Consider the following 20833-nt stretch of genomic DNA (forward strand, 5'->3'; position numbering starts at 1 on the left):
CTCAGCTTATTTAAGTAGTTTACTTATCAATTTAATTATAATTTGAATTATGAATGGAATGAATGAGAATGAGTTATGTTTTGGAGCTTTGGTTGTAAGTTTAATTCCCAGACTATCTAAACAACCCTTGCTGAGAACTCCAAAACTGACACATTTTAACTCATTTTAGTTGGTTAGGGGCAAGGCTCCAGATTATCAATTCTATGCTATCAACTTTGTATCCTGAGATACATTTGGTATTATGTATACAAGACCCTATAAAAGTTTTCAGGAACTGAAGACAGAGGGAATAATTACTATTAATAATAATCTATCTTATGCTTAAATCCCTTAAATCTATCCACCAGGGCTCAGATTACTTGGAGGCAAACTTTTTGGTGACAGTGAATTATCCCTGCCTTCTTCACTTTTCTTTAGGTCATATAACTTTTCAATATTTTGCAATTTATCGTGGAGTTAAATTAATTAAAAATTACACTTAATAATCTACAATTATTAATTAATTAGCTGCAATTGTGAATACACACAGCATGAATGGTTGTTCTTTTCATACTGATAAATGTACAATATTGATTAGAAACGGTTTCAGCCTTTAAAGCCCTTGGTGTGTATCCAGGACTTCAAACCCACCCGGTGCTCTGAACCAAAACATACCCTTTCTAGCCTCTGTATTTGGGACAAACCACGTACCTACTTTACAACAAATTGAACATTTGACTGCAAATGCGTTAAACAAAAGTTATTGTAACAGCACCACTTCGCCTGTGCTTGGCTGTTGCAAAGTTAGTTGGGAGAGATGCTGTTACAGGTTTATAGGTCACCGCCTTATCAGGTGACAATCAAACACTTTTGCTGGGCTCATATGGACACTCCTCACCAAGGTCAACTAACAGTAAATAGATTCAAAAGGGAAAAACATTTCTACAGCACAAAAAGTAAACAATTGCTACAACTAGGTGGGATTGGAGTCCAGTATTGAAAGACATAGTAATGTTGAAACCACCAAGGTTTGGCACATTGGCTCGTATAGTTCCAAACAGGCTTTGTGACAGTGTGACAGTGAGCTGTTACGGACATTAAATACACCCAGAAACACTGTATATGGCTTATAGCAGACCGTCATCTAAACCCGTCTCTCCATCTTCCCCATGAGCTCTGCTTGTGTAAGACAACCAGGAACGTATGGGTCTGTTTTCATCTTTCACCATTTATTCACAATGTCTGGGCTTGGAAAGTAATGGTGTGTACTGATATTGTTTCGCAAAAAAAAGTTATCATTTCCAACTCCTCTCGAACCTATTTGGATGATTCCCAAAACCTATGTATATTGCTTAATTTAAGTTCATTTCTAAGTTTTTCCTGGCTGGACAACAAGATGGTTCTTCCTATATCACTGTAAAATCCAGTGGACTTCCAGACAAATCATGCTCGTAGGCCCATAAAATCAGCTTTTCACTGAGCGAAGAGAAACTTCCCACATTCAGCAAAGGAGAAAATCCTTCTAGTGTCTGCACATACTCATCTGCACAAGTGAAGCTCAAATCCAATAGAACAAAAAAGAAAACATATTTCTGAGGGAGGGACTCTACTGCAGCCATATCTGTGTGGTGTGGTGTGTGGTGTGTGGTTGCTGTTGAATGAGGGAGAGGAGAGAGAGAAAGAGAGAGAGAGAGGATACATTACCTTCATCACAACAAATCCTTTAACAAATCTGATGAATGAACTGTATTGATTGAATAACTGATATAAGAAGTATTGATGCAGGTGTAACAGATCAATGTCACCTCATCCGATAAGGTCACATGATCAGTCCCAGCAGTGGATTACAGCCACCTCTCATTGCGTCTCCTGATGACGTTACTCAGTTACATCATGTAATCCGTTACTCCCCCCTGAGCCCTGTCGCGCGGTTTCGTTTTCACGCTGCCACCGCGGCGCGTACAGAATATCGCGTGCGCTGCGCCCTGTGCACGCTCACTGTACGTGACGTCATCAAACCAGCATGGCGGTCAAGGTGACTTCAGGCATCGCTCTCTGAGCGATTCTCCAACCTCTGTTTGAACATGTCTGCATGTCTTCCGCTCGTTGTGTTGTGTAGGCGTTGTGAGGGTTAGAGTCGCCGCTGCCGTCGGGTACAGCGGCTCTGAGGCGGTGTCCTCGGGGCTGTAGCATCACTGGGCTAGCCGTCGCCGCCCGGCTGGCCTTGATGAGACATCCACAACCTCGAAGTTAGCGAGATAATGCTAAGCAAGCTATCGGACTGCTAACACTGCTGATAAAAACCACTAACGCGAGCTGAAGTCTCGTCTTTTCTACAGCAGCCGACTGTTTGTCAGTTTGCTCTCATCCTTTTTGTCTTTCTCTCTTCTTTCTGTTCGCTGGTTTAAAGCTTATCATGTCATTGCCACGGTTTGTGTCCTCTTCCTGTGTGCAGTTTGTGCTTGCTAGCCGGCTACCCAGCTGTAACGTTAGTTAGTTAAAGCTTGAGTAGAGGTTTGGCTCGTTGGCTGCTCGATTGTTTAGTTAGCTGATGCTCAGCTTCACGGCAGTGCCAGAGTGTAGTGTTTTATCTTTATTGTCGTTTATTGTGCCTGTCGTAGCGGGTGGTGTGTCTCCTTCACAGCAGTGGTCGTTTCAAGGAGACCTAAACCCAAAGTAGCTTGTTTGTTTTGCTTCGTGTTATATTAAGTACCTCTGCTTGCGAAATCTTAGGTTTTACTCAGCAGCTGCTTTTGAAAATGTAAAAACATTCGCAGTGTCGCAATGTCATAATGTTGTTTTTATTGTGTATTGTTTTAGGTGCAATCAACCAAACGCGGGGACCCGACTGAGCTGAAAGCAATCTTCCAGAAGGTGAGGTTTTCATCCAGACAATATCTGATTCAAATGTTTATTGTGTCAATGTGTCATTGCGCATTGAGACCAATATGTGTGCCTATCTTGTAGATATCCACCAGATGTGTTTGTGAAGCAGCTCTGTGTGTAGAAAACAGCTGTTTTCACTTGGTGAATGAGCTTGTAAGTTTGTCATGGGGTTTAAATTACAGCTTTAGCCACAGTTAAAGGTCCAGCACAGACTGCTGTTGCTACTTCACAAAACAAATCGCTGCAACTGAATAGCTTGTCAGTGATAATACTCGTCATTTAGCCTAACATTGTTTTTTTAATGACATAAGTTGAAGCTTAAACATAATTGTGGTTGATATTTGTCAAGTCAGCCGCAGCTGCTGTAAGTGGAGAGGTTGTTTAGAGTCAGTACTGGAAAAGGAAGTGTTTAGTATCAGCTTTTCTCAGTGTCTGTCCGCTTTGATCATCGTGACATGTTAAGGAAATATGTTGGGCTGTTGTACCAGATGTATGAGGATATTGTCATTTATAAGGCTGGATATCTTAGTCGATAGAGCATCCGACTTTTAATCGGCGGGTCTAGAGTTCATGTCTCTGTTCAAGCGGTGTTGTCAGTTTTTGTTTCACTGTGTCCATTACAGCACAAGTAAGGACTTGCATGTCCTTGTACTTAACGGATCAGAGAGCACTGTGTCACACCGGTGCCCCTGTTATGTATTGGACACCATTCTAAGGCTATTGCATGTCAGAGGCAGCGTATGAGCATGAGGTTTGCACGAGTGACTACAACAAGAATGTATTTGGTTAACAGTCACCTTTCTCCACTGTCTTCTGCGTGCTGAGTGTGTGATCCACTGTGTGATTGTCTTGTGGGCCAGCAGTTGTCGGTATGCTGATATACATAGGTCAAATAGCTGACAGGCTCAAGCCAACCACACCAGTGCACATCACTCATGTCATCCTGACACAAAGTAAAGATAGCACTGGGATAAGTCAGTGTAGTGTAATAAGTAAAACATGGACCTAGTAATGTGGTGTAAAAACAGAGTCTACAGTATACAGTGTAGTAGTGCTGACCTGTGGTTCACTCAAAGCCATGTACTTGTCATGCTCCACACTCATGCCTCTGAACGCTGATCAAACAGGCCATTGGCAATGGATCTGTGAATGTTAACAAAGCTGTTGATTAAAGCGAATGAAAAGCCTTGCTATTGAGATGGATTAACACATGGTTATGTAAATGGTGAACAGAACGTACAGAGGTAATTGGAGGGGTAAAAGAATGCAATTGTTTTAATTAGTCACAGTTAGTTCACTTAGGGTTAAGGGAAAAGAAGTTAGCGCCTGTGAGGGGTTAGGCATATTTGCTGATGTTATTTCTTGTTTCTCTCCTCAGTATGCGAGTGTAGTGGACAAAGATGGAGAGAAGTTTATGACCCCAGGAGACTTTGTCCAGAGGTATCTAGGACTACACACGCAGATCCACCACAACCCCAAAACTGTACAGCTCATTTCTGCTGTGGCTGACACCACAAAGGACGGGTACGTACTGATACACAAACGGTGTGCACAAACACACACACACACACACACACACACACACACACGTGCGCGCTTGCAAACAGCTTATCATTACTAATTGGCTGTTTATTGAGCCATGTCTGATCTGGTACTTGCCATTACAACCACTTACAGATAAGATAAAACTCTCAATGACTCCCATTTCCCAGACTGTTTGTGTGTGCAGTCATATGTGCACAAATTCCACATGCATTTCTGAACAATGACAAATGTTTTTTTTTTTGTTTTTTTTTTAACCCATAAAATACATGTATGTGTGCATTTTTGTGTGTGATTGTGGCGAACCGGTCCTTTTAATGAAGCATTACTGTATGATCTTCGTCTTTGACGTGTTTAACAATATATCTTTTTTTTCTCTTTCCCATAAACCAAATATACATCCACAACGGCAGGCTGATCTCGTTCCAGGAGTTTCTGGCATTTGAATCGGTGTTGTGTGCGCCTGACGCTCTCTTCATAGTAGCCTTCCAGCTGTTTGACAAGACTGGAACTGGAGCCATTTCCTTTGGTATGGACCAATGTGTTTGTTGTTGTTTTTTGCGTGAGCTTTGAGCTCAGTTCACACGATTTCAGTGAATCCAAAAATATATTGTGCATATATATTGTATTTTACACTGTACAAAATATTTGTGTATTGAATCCATCCCAAATGTGTTTGTGTGCTGCGTCATCAGACCAGTTTACAGGTTTTCCTGCGGTGCAATCTGGAGAAAAAATGTCCTAACGTGACATTGTTAACCAGATTAAACCTCGGTCTAAGTCATTGCACCTGAGTGGACTTACATAACCACTCTCATGCACAGTTCCTTCTTTTCCTTTCTTATGTCACACGCTCAAAGCTTAATGTTATGGCAATAGTCAGGAATATTGATTACTGATTCCTTTTTTTTTTTTTTTAAAGTGTTGTATGTGTATTTGTTGTTGCAGGAATGTGTGCTGGACATCTTCAGCAAGCCACAGTGCACCACATTCCCTTCAACTGGGACTGCGAGTTCATCCGTCTGCACTTTGGGCACGACAACAAGAAACACCTCAGCTACCTCGAGTTCACCCAGTTCCTGCAGGTCCGCTGATTAAACATACAGAGACTTATTGTTTTACCTCTTTTTCTCTTTGTCCTTTACTTGACTATATTTGCACTCAGCCTTGTGGTGTCCTTTTGTTTTTTCTTTTTAAGGAGCTGCAGCTGGAGCATGCACGCCAGGCATTTGCCCAAAAGGACAAAGGGAAGAATGGCGTCATCTCTGCAATGGACTTTAGTGACATTATGGCCACCATCAGACACCACATGCTCACACCTTTTGTGGAGGAAAACCTTGTCTCAGTGAGTGTTTGCTGACTGTAATTGGTTTACTTTGTCACTATGGCCACAGAGAATATTCAGTTCTGATTGACAGGAGGAAGAGTGTTATTTTCAGAAAACCACTGACTGTTCTAAATTAATTTTCATAGCTGGAAGCTCACTCATTTCAGTTTTTACTAGGCTGCGACTTCTCCCACTTTTTGGAGTAGTTATATTCCTAATGGGTCTAATGGGGACAAAAAGTTTTATTTTGCCCCAAAGTTTGAACAGTTTGAAACAGTGCTTGTGCTCTGATCACTGGCTAGTGGCGATATAATCTACTCTGACCTGTGGGGTTATGAAAATGTGCACACTCAGCAGAGGTAATTCCTTATCTGCTTCGCATCTGTGGTTATTGACCTTAAAGGACAATACCGGTCATTTTCAGCTTGGTGCATTTCTAATCCTTCGTCCTCCTGTGACAAACATGACAGGGCTGAATGTGGTGGTTAACACTGAGGTGTTACTCTGATTTACCTTCTTGTCACATAAAGTTAAATATGCTACTATTACGATTGGCTTTGTAGGAGTCTGTTTTGTATAAAGCTGAATTAAAAACATTGTTACTGTCAAAAGTTAAATGATTAAGGCACAAGCATAGGCTATAATAAAACAAATATGACCGTACAGTAAAACAATTGAAGTAAAGGAGTAAAGTTACACCTTTGCCCTTATAAAGAAAATAAATAAAATACGGGACAGTTTAAATGTACATAACCTCATTCATACAGTAGTAAAATTAGTACCTGACCTCCTCTGCCTTTCTTCTACCAGGCTGCAGGCGGCAGCACCTCTCACATGGTCAGCTTCTCATACTTCAATGCCTTCAACTCCCTCCTGAACAACATGGAGCTGATACGCAAGATCTACAGCACGCTGGCTGGCACGCGGAAGGACACACTCGTGACCAAAGGTCAGATTGTTACATTACTGTGATGATGTCTTTTAGCTTTTGCATGCGTGTCTCAGGGATGTCCATTTCATTATTAAACAACCTTTTCTTCTCTCTCTCTCTACAGAAGAGTTTGTTCATGCTGCCAACAAGTTTGGTCAGATCACTCCCATGGAAATTGACATCCTGTACCAGTTGTCAGGCCTGCACTCCCCCTCTGGGTAAACACTCACTCTGCTACTCAGTTTAAGTCTGTGATAGAGTCAGTCAGGTCAAACTTCACAGATATTTACTGAAAAATATAATGAATAATAAGGAAATAAACATCTGTGTATCAGGCGCCTGAATCTTACTGACATTGAGAGGATAGCTCCGTTAGAGGAAGGATGTCTGCCCCACCACCTGGCTGAAACCCAAAAACAGGTAGGAGGCTTGTGGCGGTCTGTGTGTGCAACTCTGAATATAATGTGTCTCATTCTATATTCACAACGTGAAAGCAGGATTTGGCTTACATGAGGAACAAGAACAATTTACACTGATGGCATCATAAACAAGTCCATAATATAAAGTTAACCTGGTCCCATATGCGACCTTCCAACAGGCCCATGGGGACACTTCCAGGCCCATTTGGCTCCAAGTTGCAGAGTCGGCCTACAGGTTCACCCTGGGCTCCATTGCTGGAGGTGAGTTATCCTGTGGCCAAAGACAGGTGGCTGTCTAACGGACACACGGCAGCCTCTGATCTATCTAATCTGATGGGTAGTATTTAGTCTGAACTTGTGTGTGTTTAGCTACGGGAGCGACGGCCGTGTACCCCATCGACTTGGTGAAGACTCGTATGCAGAACCAGAGGTCCACAGGATCCTTTGTTGGAGAGCTGATGTACAAGAACAGCTTTGACTGTGCTAAGAAGGTGCTTCGCTATGAGGGCTTCTTTGGCTTCTATAGAGGTAGGCCAGAAAGGCAGAGTACTGAAATGTCACCTGTATTATTCCGTCTGCAGTCACAACAACACTATTGGTGTTTAGTGTCCTTTCTTTTATTTTGTTCATTTATCTTAGCTCTGTGTTTCATCTTTCTCCACTTTAATGTTCTTTTTCCTCACCATGCCGTGAATTTCTAAAATACATATCTGCTGTCACAAACTTGCAGTTAACTTCAAACAAATGTGAAACATACATTTGCTCAGTTGAAACATTTTATTTTATCTGACTCGTTCTTTTTTCACCACTCATATAATTCACTTGAGCCAGATCAGAGATTCTCAGAGTATGAGTAAGAGAGTAAGTGAAGACCGTTTTGTTAAACCAGTTCAAATATTTTCTATTTTTTTCTTGTTGAAGTGATGCAGCATCATTCTTTCTAATAATCTAATAATAATCAACTATTAAGTGTGTACTTTCTTTCCTTTGTCAAGCATCCTCATCTTTTAGATCCTTAGTCAAAGCTCTGTCTAACTCTGTTGGTCTCCACCTTCATGTGTTTGACCTCACGTCTTATTTTTCATCTTATTTCCTTTTTATTTGTCCTCTCTTGCTCCTGTTTGCGCAGTAATACTAATGAAATGAGATTCTACTGTCACTCAATCCTCCATGATGCCCCACAGGTCTGGTTCCTCAGCTTATAGGTGTGGCACCTGAGAAGGCTATCAAACTCACAGTGAGTACCTTCTCTCTCACATACACAACACAAAACGGCCCTTCACTCCATTTTCGTTTAGCATCCACGTTTGTTATGTTACATTGGTAATAATGATGTTATAGGAGCTTCTTCACCAAAGTTTAATTCATGATGATGATAAAATCCAACAAATTAAAAGAAAATTAGATGAAAAATACAGTATGAAGAAGCTTAAAATCAACGTAAAAGTGAACATGTATAGGAAGACGTCACATTAATTTACAAAGGCGAGATGACAGACCTATTTTTAGCATTACTCTGGACTGTCTTTGGTCTCATGCTTGCTCGTGTTTGCGTCCCACAGGTGAATGACCTTGTAAGAGACAAGTTCACCGGAAAAGACGACACAATTCCTTTTTATGCTGAGATTTTGGCCGGCGGCTGTGTAAGTACCAAGTCCCCAAACACTTCTGTATCCTGCTCCATCTGTTTGTGTGTGCATAAATGAACACTAGATAAGAAAAAATGCTAATAGTCAGTCAGCCAAGAGTGCGTGTCTCCTCCGTTGTAAAGCTGGTGCATGCAGTCTGTTTTATTTGTTGTATTAACTTGCTTGCAGAGTTCCGAATGAGATTACTAACAGTGGACTGCAAGTTGCATCCAGAGTTAAGTTGTCATTGTCCAATGCAACATGTTTTTTTTTTCTGTTTTTGTTTTTGATAGCGTTGTTCATCCTTACAAACATTGGCCCAGCACACCTTACCATCCGAGGAAATGGCAAAGTAAATGATTGATCAGGATTTAATTTTTACTTTTAATACTTATCATGACTAAGACTTGGCTCGTATCCCTCAGCTGCGTACATGTGAGATGCAGGAGCACTAATGTCTTTTTTTTGGTGTATGTGTGAATAAGCTCTTCTTCTCCCCATGTATCCAGGCTGGAGGCTCTCAGGTGATCTTTACCAACCCTCTGGAGATAGTGAAGATTCGCCTGCAGGTGGCAGGCGAGATCACCACTGGACCTCGAGTCAGCGCTGTCAGTGTGGTCCGCGACCTGGGTTTCTTCGGCCTCTACAAGGTAATGTGTATTTCAGTATACCACAATCTGCTCTCAGGCTGTCCACTACTGCTTGCATGAGTAGGTTTCTTCTTACTCTTTCATTGTCTACTCCCAAGCACAGTCTCATACATCCGCCTGCTCTTTGTGTGTGTGTCTAGGGTGCTAAAGCATGTTTCCTGAGAGATATCCCTTTCTCGGCCATCTATTTCCCCGCGTATGCCCACCTCAAGACCCAGATGGCTGATGAACAAGGCAGGCTGGGAGCATTGCAGCTTCTCACTGCTGGAGCAATTGCAGGTAATATTGTGACGTAGAACGGCAGAAGCGGTCAGTCAGCGCTCATTCAGAACACGAACCACGACTTCCTGCACTGTATCCTATTAAATGCTGCATGAGAGAAATGTATTGTGTTCAGCTGACACCAACACTGCATCATCTGACTTCTTTGTAACTCCATTTCCCAGGTATCCCTGCAGCCTCCCTCGTGACGCCTGCTGATGTCATCAAGACGCGTCTGCAGGTTGCAGCAAGGGCGGGACAGACCACTTACACTGGGGTCATCGATTGCTTCAGGAAGATTATGAAAGAGGAGGGGTTCAGGGCTTTGTGGAAGGGAGCTGGAGGTGTGTGTTTGTGTACATCTGCATGCATAAACGCTGTGTCTCAGACTGTCTTTGTTTGTAAACCATGTTGAACTGTGAACTCTCTCTTCTCTCCAGCTCGTATGTGCCGGTCTTCTCCTCAGTTTGGTGTGACTCTGGTGACTTATGAGCTCTTGCAGCGGTGGTTCTACGTCGACTTCGGAGGACAGTAAGTTGTTCTTTTGTTAAAAGGAGAGTGAGAAGTTAAGTTGCTTTTAGTTTACCAAATTCGAGTCAAATTGCGAGACAGGATATGTAACTCTTACGGCTTCACACTGCCTAGCTGAGCGGCACGTGGCTGAACGTCTTGCTTGTTATTTTGGCGCCCATGTTAACAAATTAGAGCAGTCACACTGCCCACCCTGAGTTGCGGCTGCAGGGACACTTCAGTAGAGAGTCGAGGTCTTTTCTATTCTTTCCACAAGCGGTTCCCAACAAAAATAGTGTTCAGTCTGTTTCTGTGGACAGAATCTATTCATATGTTAATGGGGCTTTTATTGTACGGTATATCTTTCTATACTCAGTATAGAAAGATCAGCTGCAGTTATTATACCTGTCTCACTCTGCTGGACATATCAATTCACCAAACAGTATTTTGTTTGTATTTTGTATTGAGATTAATCACATTCCACTTACATGATTGGATGATGCCTGTTGCACTAAAGAGAGGCAACTATAACTGCACTACTTGGATTTAATAGACTAGAGTAACACACTGGCAGTGTGAAACTTCCTGGGTCGACATCAGGATACACTACTGTCCTAATTTCCATCATGACTCATCGTGACTTTATCACATTTAAAAAAAAAAAAAAGGATTGGATAAGAACATACATTTATATTTAACTACATTTATATATCACAAATGCCATTACTGTTGTGTAATGATTGCTTCTGTCCTCCTCTCTCTTTTCTGCAGTCGCCCGGCAGGGTCTGAGCCCACACCCAAGTCTCGCATCTCAGAGCTTCCTCCCATTAACGCGGACCACACCGGCGGCTACCGCCTGGCTGCGGCTACTTTTGCCGGGGTGGAGAACAAATTCGGCCTCCACCTTCCCAAATTCAAGTCCTCTGGTGTGGTTTCCATACATCACCCAGAGCCAATCACTGCCACGCCGGCTCAGGCCCCATAGAGGTCTGAATCACCTTGCCATCCTCCTCCTCCAAACTCCCAGGGACCCAAGACACTTAGATAACGATACACACAACAAAACCACACAGTTAAAACACACTCCACAAATTAGGGCGTTAACATATAAGAACGCAAACAACGGCCTGTCATACTCTCCTCTGAGTGAAGGTGTGCTCCCGCTGGTCCCCCAGCCAGTGGTGGGGGTGGGGGTGGGGTGGAGAGCTGGTTGCAGCTGTGGGTGTAATCAAGTAGACGGTGGCGGGACCAGAGCACTGACTGTGTGGTATCTTCAGTGGCTGCACGCTCCTGGCATCTCCATCTTTTGTGTTCTTCTCTCCAGAATTTGTATAAAACTGAGCTTCCGGCAGTCCTCTCTCTCTCTCATGAGTAGCTGATATGATTTTTATTCTGTTTTCTGTCTGATACTCTGTGTCAGTAGGATTTCTCTTATTGGACAGCGGGCATAGAAAATACTAGATTGGCCAGCATGGTGCGTGGGGCTTCCCTTTCAATTGGTCCTCACACGGGGGGCTAAATACTGTACATATTGTATAACTGTACTGAGACAGCACATGGACAGGAAGAAAATGTTACAAGACAAAGCTCCGTAACCATCACTATCATTATACAGTAAGTGTAATGTTATGGCAACGTGGGGCCTTTGGTCCTGGTCTCTGAGAATCAACCTTACTGATGTACAGAACTTTTCAATTAAGTGTTTTCTTGATAAAACAAGAATCATGAGCAGAGAATTAGGTATTAATAAATTAAATGTATCAGAATTCAGTCATTGTATTTTATTGAAATAAATCATCCATATGGTTTTAATTTTAACAATATGTCTCGACTTTTATTCCAATGAAAAAGTGCAACCATTAACTGTATCAGGAACGGTAACGGGAGAATACAGTACAACTAGACTATGCAGAATACTGATGTTGTTCATGTTATATCAAATATGGTTGCTACAGTGCATTTTTAGCTCACTCTAAACATTTAAATAGAAAGCGTTTGAGGCTGAAAGTTTTACCAGCCTGCCGAGGTTGGACTGCTGCATCCTGGATGGAATGAAGAATAGGATGGAAAAGAAAACTAATGAAAATTAATTTATGTTCTGTGTTAAAAAATAGTTTCCAACCCCAACTTTACATCTCCATTTAAAACTTTATGTAGTGTATTTAGATCCTCTTAAAGAGGACAAGTCGGGAAACCGTTTACTACTACTCATTACACAGAGTATAAAACAATAGCCTTTGGTACAGAAAAATGTCACTTTAACTGTACTAGTGTCAATAAATCCAAGGCAGGTATAGTAACAGATTTTGCCTGGTAAAAAGTTTTGTAGTGCTAATTTTAGGAATGTACTACTCAAGCTCTTAGTACAAAGCAGCATTTTTTTTAAACAATACACAGAATATTTAAATAAGTGCAACCACCAGAATAAATATTAAATATTGTAGTGGTCAAAATGTAAGAATGCCACACTTCTGCACAGGCCAGTGTGTGCATGTGTCAGCACAAAAGCTGTTTTAGTCATCAAATTCAAGTGCTTCTGAGGGTAAAGGATCTGATAGTGATATGTCAGCGTTTCCTTTTTTCCCTGTTCACACACACTTCGCCAGCCATGTGCAAAAGTGTGTCTGTAAAATATTAAAACATGTAAAAACACTCAAATGGTAAGAAAAAGGTGCAAGTACAAAGGTTTGCATATTTAAAAAAGAACTGAGTTGGTTGAGGCCTCAGGAGAAGAGCAGTTTCTTGGAGCCCTGAGGATGTTATCAAAGCTAGAGGTTTAGAGTGTACAGCCACATCTATGCTGAAAATCACATCCCTGTATTCTTTCAACCACTTCACCGTGGCTTCTGTACTACTACTGCTACACCTGACATTCATTGTTCCTACAAATGTACTCTAAAACTCTTCAAGACACTTTGAAAAACACATCTAAAACTTGTCTAAAACTGTCTTTTCTATCCCTTCTAGCTCTGCACATCTCCTCAGGCCAATTCATGTTGTAGTAGGTGGAAAAGCTGGAAGCCAGTGTTGTGTAGTGTGCTATAGGTGTTGAGTGTACAGGAGAGAAATTTATGAGCAGTTGTCAGCGTGGGGTTTGTAACATCAGACGTTGGCCAGTTCATCGGCTTCATCTCGGTTCTCGTTGATCTCAGCCAGCGTCCTGACGAAGCGCGTCCACTCATCAGCCTTTGGCACGCAGATTTGCTGCAGAAAGACAAAGGACAACAAATCCGACAATGTCAGACAGCACCTTAATATCTGAACCAATATCGTTTGTTTTCAGTAGTATAACTGAAGGGCGGTCAATTAAAATATACCCAAAAGCATAACATAGGATGACATCTTACCTCCCCTACATCGTAGACCTGCACCTGTCCTTCCGAGTCCCCAGTGGCGATCTCTTTGCCAGAGTGAGCCCATCTCACACGGTTCAGTGCTGGAGCCCCCTCCACATACACACTGGCTGTGGGAACCTGAAAAACAAACACCAGCTTACAAAGAAGCAGATTCATGGATGTCCATCAGTCTAATCAATCTAAGACAATCACATATCATTTATCTGTACTTGAGGGATATTTTGTGCAAAGTGGCTTTTTGCTTCCTTGCCAACATTGATACCACTCTCATTTGGTTCCATTAAATATGTATTTTACACTGTACAGATATGAGAGTGGTATCGATCAACTTATCTAGCTCTGAGCAAGAAAGGGAATAAGTACATTCCTTTAAAGGGTGAAATTAAGGTCTCAGGTTTCAGAGCATTGTTTGTTTGCATACTTCTGTATCATTGTTGAGGTTCCACAGGTCCAGGCGTCCAGCGAGGTCCACACAGGCAAACAGAGCGGGGTGTGTTGGGGACCACATGGCATCATAGACATAGTCACAACTGTCCTCGAACGAGTACAACGGACGGGTGCTCTGAGCAGAAGAACAGAGGGAGAAAATGATTAACGTCAAGAAACACGACTAATAGTGCATCTAATAGAGTAACTGCGACTGTAAATGTCTCACCTTAGTGCTCCAGAGTTTGACGGTCCAGTCAAAAGAGGAGGAGATGAAGAGATGAGAGAAGTCAACAGGTCCTCCGGCACTGTGACAGCTCAGTCCGGTCACCGGACCATGATGGCCCTCGAACACCTCAGTGATACCCGCCTTACTGTAACGCACACATAAAAATAACTTCTACTAATTACCTTCTTTTCCTCAAGTCTTTTAACAGCATTTGTTGGAAGTCACAGTGCTAGTGGGGACGGAGGTCACTCACCTCCCATGGCGACAGGCTGTGTAGACAGAGCCGTCCTCACTCCCCACCACAAAGTTGTTCACGTCGCCCAGAGGAAAGGCCATGGAGGTGACGGCCACCGCTTTGCTCTGTTTGAATACCAGCTCCAGACTGTCCTGCAGGGAAAACACGCGCAACCTCAGACTCTCTGGCAAACCAGCTGATATTTACCACAGCATATCTGTACATCGTGTTCAATGTACCTGTGGCTGGGAGAGCATGTCGAGGCTCCAGGAGCACATTTTGCCATCAGTGGAAATGCTGATCAGGTTGTTAGCGTTTTGGGTTCCTACCACGTTGACACAGTAGACAGGGTGCTGGACACAGAGTTAAGACAACACACAGTTACCGAGGAAACCATGGAAAGATGTGAAGAAAAAAGTGACACTGTGTGTAGACGTTGGTGTGTGAGCTCCAGTGCATTACTGTGTGTGCAGCTGCAGACAGGGGAGTTCTCTGAACAGGAGTGCGCTTGTTGCTCCTGTTGTCCCACAAGACTATCTGTCCGGAGTACGTCCCACCCACCACCAGGTTGGGGTGAAACTTTGCAAACCCGGCTGACATCACCTCTGACTGGAGGAAGAAAATAACACAATTTAAAGATGTCTGCATAAATATTTGGTTGTATTAAGCTTAGAACAATTTATTTTGCAATGTAAACTTAAGGAGAATGTCCTTTATGCCAGTGGACTGTAAGGCAATTGCATGTGAATTCTTTCCTAACCTGGCAGTGGAAGATGTACTCGGGTGTGTCCTTCTTGTACTTCATGTTCCAGACCAGTGCCACTCCATCAGGCTCATGGGGAGCATCCTCATTGTTGTTATAAGAGGCCACCAGCAGCTCTGGATACTGAGAGGAACATGGCAGCCGTATTTAGATGCAGAGAAGAAGCAGTGAGGCAAGGTAAGAATGAGTCAACATATTATTTACAGTTGATTTGAACTGTGCGCACACATGCTCTCTCTGTCACTTAAAGTCAACATACTGGGAACAATAGGGTCTCAAGGTTAGATAGGAGAGGGTTAAAGCTGTGTGAGTGTTCGGACCCACCTGAGGAGACCAGTCGAGACAGGTGACCACTCTGTTTTTAGTCCAACGCTCATCTGCAAACTGTCTGTTCAGAACCAGCTTTGCACCTGCCTGCAAGTCACTGCGAGAAAAAAACAAAAACATAATCAACCCTGCCTATCCGTCTGTTTATCATTTAATACATTTTTTTTTCATGTGCCTCACCCCTCCTTATCCTCTAGATCTCTCCCGCTGTAGTCGAAGCAGACGTCCACCTGCTCGGCCAGAGCTCTCTCCACAATTCTGCTGCCTCGCTCGAAAAATGACAAGAACTCTCCAGAGTGCAGGACCTGCAGCTTCTCTTCTTCTGTCAGCTCTTTGGGAGTGTCTATACACACAGATAATTCAATAGCAGATAAGGAAAAATACTAGAAAAGACCCTGCTTTCTAGTAACATATTGACAGAAAGATAGAAATGAGCCCAAAATCATTACTTAAAAGCACAAATCTGGTATGGTAGGAGGAAACTATTTGCTCCCATTAATCAGCATTACTAAAGCACAGCTGATTACCTGGCACAGTTATTGGTATTAACAACTAGGTCATTAATTAGGTCATTAAGAGCCAACTCACACAATGACAGTTTACAACTTTTCTCCTTACCCTCATCCTGCTGTTCGCCCTGCTCATCTTTCTCCTCCTGGGAGTCCTCTGCTGGTGGGGGAGCAGTTATCTCCTCATCCTCTTCCTCATCTGGAATTGGTTTTTATTCAGTTTTGATTCAGCAAAGGTAAAAGGTTGGGAAAACACGCGTCTGTGTCTATGACTGTTCACCTGCTTTTTGATCGGTGTGCGTCTGTGCCTCGGTGGGTGTCTGTGTTTCTTTGGAGTAAGACACCATTTCCTTCGGAACAAAGTCCACCTGGGTCACTTTGGACATGCCCAGTCTCACAGCTCCTCGTCTAAACAAACACATATACCATTGCGGAAATAAGCATTCACACATGCACGAGTTTGCATTACGCAGCAGAACTGAATGCAAATTTTACATGTAGAGACATAAATAATGATGTACGAACATAATTACTACATTTAGACAAATCTAAGATGAAACCACAAAAACTGAATAAAGCCGAAAGACAAGCTAAAGGAGAGAGGAGGAGCAGTACCCCATGAGCTCAGAGTCGGAGTGGAGTTGCAGAGTAGAGGGGTCAGGATCCCAATGCAATGTCCTTAAACAGCCAAACCACCAGACGATGTTAGTAAGAGAAAGACAGGACAGAAAGAAAGAGGAAAACAAGAGGATGAAACCAAACGCAGAAGACGGGCAAAAGGTGAGCCATATACGGGACGTTAAAGATGGGAAAGACAGCAAACCAAGAGGGAGAAAGACAGAGAGAGAAGAAGAACGGAGTGCGTGTTAATTGAGAAACGTCAGCGTGCCGGTGAAAAAGCAAAGAGGAGACATGTCAGAATTCATCAAGTATATTTTTCATGTTTACACACTTGGCATGCAGGTACAACCCAACATTACATAAAAATGACCTAAACAACCAATCTCCATCTCTCTCTCTCTCTCTCTCACACACACACACACAGACCTTGGTCCTGCGTTTCCGTCTCCAGAATCTTGGCTTCCTGCATCGCTGCCCACTGATTTGTTGGAGGGAGACATGGGGGCGGGGACTAGGTAGTGAAACAGACATGTATCTTCTGTTACTACCCTCAGGGGCTGAGCTGTGAGCGTGCGTGTGTGTTTGTAAGTGTGTGTCATTTGATGAATGGGCGAGGAAGTGAGGGAGAGAGTGAGAGCGTGAGAACGTGAGGGAGGAAGTGAGGTATGACAGAAGTGTGTCAATGAGTGTGTGAGTGAATGAGTTTGCATGCAGTAAGGAGGACAACACACAAAAGGACAAACAAAGGGGAGAGAAGAGAGAATGAAAATAAATGGCAGGCAGGTTTAGGTGTCATGCACAACAGTTATATAAAATGTTCAGATATTGTGGGAGGTGAGGGGGCGGCGTGGCAGTGACGGAAACCAAGCCAGACAGCAAAGTTAGAGGTGACACTTAGAAACACTGAAAATCCATCGAACAGACGACCAGAAAGTGATGGAAGATAAGTGAGGGTGAACGAGAAGAACAGAAGCATGCGGGTGTTGCGTGTTTACCGTGGGGTATGTCAGGGGTAATGCCGACACTCTGCAGCAGAGCCTCCGCCTCCCTCCTCTTCCTCTCCAGGTCAGAGTCTTCAGAAGACCCGCCACCCGCCTCGACTCCACGCTTGGAGTCTCCCTACAGAGTACAGGACAAGCTGTAGCCTATCAGGTTCTTCGGGGATATGTGAAATTCGAGGCGTTGGGTTTTTTGTTTCTACCACTTACATCCTTCTTTTTTTTCTCCTCTTCTTTTCTCTTCTTCTCCTCTCGAATCTGGGCGATCCGTTGTTTCTTCCTCTCCAGTTCAGCCTTCAGCTCACTCTTGTCAGACATACTGTGGGAGGAAGGTTTTTGGAGTTTTTATCAGTTATTTAATCTTAGCTTATTGATTGGCTTCACTCATAATAAGCCTGAAGTAAATGCCTGAATACTAGGCTTACAGGGTGTTTAGTATTGCTGCAACTAACAAATATATTCATCATCCATTAATCTGCCAATTGTTTTCTGACTGATTAATCGTTTGGTCTTTAAAAAGGTCGAAAAATGGTGAAAAATGTCCGTCACAAAGACAGGAGGAGAGTGTCATTCAAGTGGAGGACCAGAGTTAAAGCTCCAGTGTTGAAAACATCATGTCCTTGAGCAATACACAGAGTCCGTACAAGTGCAGCCATTCCTGTACTGGAGACAAAGCAAGGAGGGCAAAATCTCTATTAAGAAATCCTTATGTATGACATTATTATTATTAGATTATAATCATTTAATCGCCCTGATTGCCCCGTGAGTCCACATGAGCACTGAATCTATGTACAATCCAACACTAATTTGTGAATGACTCAGCCCTGAGCAAGAAGACTGTTCGGGCTGAGGTGATCTAATTGCAAACGCTTCAAAACTACACTGCAGATCTATTTTAGAGCTGAACGGATTAATCAATTGACAGAAAATAGATCAACAACTAAACCTTTTTCAAGCAATACCAAACATTCTTAGTTCACAGCTTCTAAAATGTGAATTTTTCTGCTTCTTTCTCATACATAGTAAAATAAATACTGTAGAATGAGTGTGGGATAAAACATGGAATGATATTTTATATACAATTGAAAAAATCTTCAGATGAATCGATAATGAATGGATGCCGCCCTTCTCTATTTGATGCAATTTTATCTTAAACACATGGAAACACTTTGACATTTTATTCATGCGAGTAAAAGGAAGCTTTTTCCAGCTTCCTTTGTCCAGGTTGAGGCCAAGCCTGTGGAAAACACTTCGAAAAGGAGGGTGCTTGAGTGACAAAGATATATTTAACAGCTGCAAGGTCATTCGTGAAACATTAGAAATTCTGCACAGCCCCACAAAATGCCTTTTTGTTAGGGAAGTTGTGCTTTGCCTTGTGACTTTTCCAGTGTGCAAACTTCACCTATCAGTGGTAGCAAACTGCAGACTGTGATGTTTGGACCAGTGGCTGTGCAGCATTAGCCCTGGGCCTGTCATCCTGGTAACATGTGAACAACCATAACAATGTCCTCTTTATCTGTTTTCTCCGTAATTTGATGGCTAACCACGAGAGGGATTATTATTCCAAAAAATATATAAACTGAACATATGCTATTGGGCTAGATAAATATGACTCCCACATTTATATATTTTTGTCCCAAAAAATAAATATCCTTCGTTTTGTTTATCCTAACTCTCACGTCTGTACAGTACAAGTCCGGGCTAGCAGCGTTTTGAATAATGGCGCAGCTAACTTAACTTAACTAACGTTAGTCTAATGTCTCCATATACAGCTACAAACTGACCACATTCATCTTTAATCCTATTAAATTTGAGTCCATAACAGTTGGACAACCGAGATGCTCCAACACCACTCCGCCTAAATACATTTAAAAAAAAAAAAAACCACTAGCTATTATGTGCACTTCACCTTACGTTTCTCCGTTATAAGTCGCACACTGAGCGAACCTTTCGTGTTATGAAGGCTTTTCTGCTAGGTCAAGGATACGAGCAAACCTTTTTATACTGTCGTCGGCTCCACTGTCAGATAGCTGAGCTGTGTTAGCATGCTAATCTCCATGGCAGCCGGCGGGCCTGCCGTTATAACGAGCGACTAACGGTAGCATCGCAACCAACGCCCGAGCCCCTCCGCCTCTCTGTCGGTAGCTGAGGCGGCTACAAGAAGCCCCGTTATGAAGGCAGATTAAAATACCTGAGATCAGACGGTGGATTTAAACACACAGGTGACAACAGGACCCGGCTTCGTGAGCGTTAAGGCTGAATAGAAGTGATGATGGTGGAGACTGATGATGCTGGAAGAGAGTACTTTACTCCGCTGCGGTCTTCTTCTTCGGAGGTCGGTCGCTCCACCGTCCGAGTGGAGTATTAGCGCCCCCTATCGGCTACTAATACCTCTAAATATTAGAAAGGTTTTGATGAGTTTGTTAAAGTATCAAAAGTACAGTGTGAGTGTAATATTCATAATGCAGAATTTCAGAAAATGTATAATAAAAGTTGTATTATGTTCCCACTGGATAAAGCAGGATGTTTAGGTTGTCGTTGGCCAAGGTGGAGTCAATTTTATCTAATTGTACTGTTCAGTTATTTAATCAAGAATATTTTTTTAATTTTTAACTTTAAAGTAACTACTAAATTCAGCTGTCAAATACTCATATATATATACATCTATATATCTTTTATTTAAAAAGGTTTTGTTGACTGATTGTTGATTGTTGTTTATTTTATGTCTTAAAAAAAAGTTTTGTTGACTGATTGTTGATTGTTGTTTATTTTATGTCTTGTTGATTGTTGATTGTTTATTTTATGTCTTGTTGATTGTTGCTTGTTTATTTTATATCTGTTAAATTGTTGATTGTTTATTTTATGTCTTGTTGATTGTTGCTTGTTTATTTTATGTCTTGTTGATTGTTGATTGTTTATTTTATGTCTGTTAAATTGTTGATTGTTTATTTTATGTCTTGTTGATTGTTGATTGTTTATTTTATGTCTTGTTGACTGTTGATTGTTGATTGTTTACTTTATACCTGTTAAATTGTTGATTGTTTATTTGATGTCTTATTGATTGTTTATTTTATGTCTTGTTAAATTGTTGATTGTTTATTTTATGTCTTTTCTATTTATAGAAAATGTATTTTTATTGCCTGTTTGCACCGTGGGTCAGAGAGGACTGAAATTTCATCTGTGCTGTATGTCGTGCATGTATAGCATATTTGACAATAAAGCTGACTTTGACTTTG

At 42.2% G+C, this 20833-nt stretch overlaps 2 protein-coding genes across 5 annotated transcripts; one reads left to right on the plus strand and one right to left on the minus strand.

Moving 5' to 3' along the window:
* The first annotated feature begins 1914 nt into the window (after window positions 1–1914).
* On the plus strand, window positions 1915–11134 carry LOC118334530 (calcium-binding mitochondrial carrier protein Aralar1-like). Its single transcript, XM_035670454.1, has 18 exons — window positions 1915–2014; window positions 2800–2853; window positions 4244–4389; window positions 4821–4936; window positions 5356–5492; window positions 5606–5752; window positions 6545–6683; window positions 6790–6883; window positions 7001–7085; window positions 7264–7345; window positions 7454–7612; window positions 8269–8321; window positions 8647–8727; window positions 9222–9362; window positions 9503–9641; window positions 9809–9967; window positions 10064–10154; window positions 10905–11134. The coding sequence occupies exons 1-18, from the start codon at window positions 2003–2005 to the stop codon at window positions 11116–11118; spliced, it is 2049 nt and encodes a 682-aa protein (XP_035526347.1). The 5' UTR covers window positions 1915–2002; the 3' UTR covers window positions 11119–11134.
* A 765-nt stretch (window positions 11135–11899) lies between these two features.
* Window positions 11900–19937, minus strand: LOC118334529 (dynein, cytoplasmic 1, intermediate chain 2a-like). Of its 4 annotated transcripts, none has more exons than XM_035670451.1 (17): window positions 19789–19937; window positions 17808–17916; window positions 17595–17718; window positions 17026–17110; window positions 16594–16656; window positions 16259–16386; window positions 16088–16177; window positions 15650–15812; window positions 15467–15566; window positions 15140–15265; window positions 14842–14988; window positions 14619–14732; window positions 14398–14531; window positions 14145–14289; window positions 13911–14051; window positions 13481–13606; window positions 11900–13337 (listed from the first exon to the last, which is right to left on the minus strand). In XM_035670451.1, exons 2-17 carry the CDS (start codon window positions 17913–17915, stop codon window positions 13236–13238), a joined length of 1896 nt encoding a protein of 631 aa, XP_035526344.1. In that variant the 5' UTR covers window position 17916; window positions 19789–19937; the 3' UTR covers window positions 11900–13235. The 4 variants fall into 4 exon arrangements, with proteins under 4 accessions (XP_035526344.1, XP_035526343.1, XP_035526346.1 ...); XM_035670450.1 differs by having other exon boundaries at window positions 17026–17161; XM_035670453.1 differs by lacking the exon at window positions 16594–16656.
* Window positions 19938–20833: the final 896 nt, after the last annotated feature.

Source organism: Morone saxatilis, unplaced genomic scaffold (assembly GCF_004916995.1).
Source record: "Morone saxatilis isolate NCDOM2014 unplaced genomic scaffold, NCSU_SB_2.0 Contig23, whole genome shotgun sequence".
NCBI classification, from domain to species: Eukaryota; Metazoa; Chordata; class Actinopteri; family Moronidae; genus Morone; species Morone saxatilis.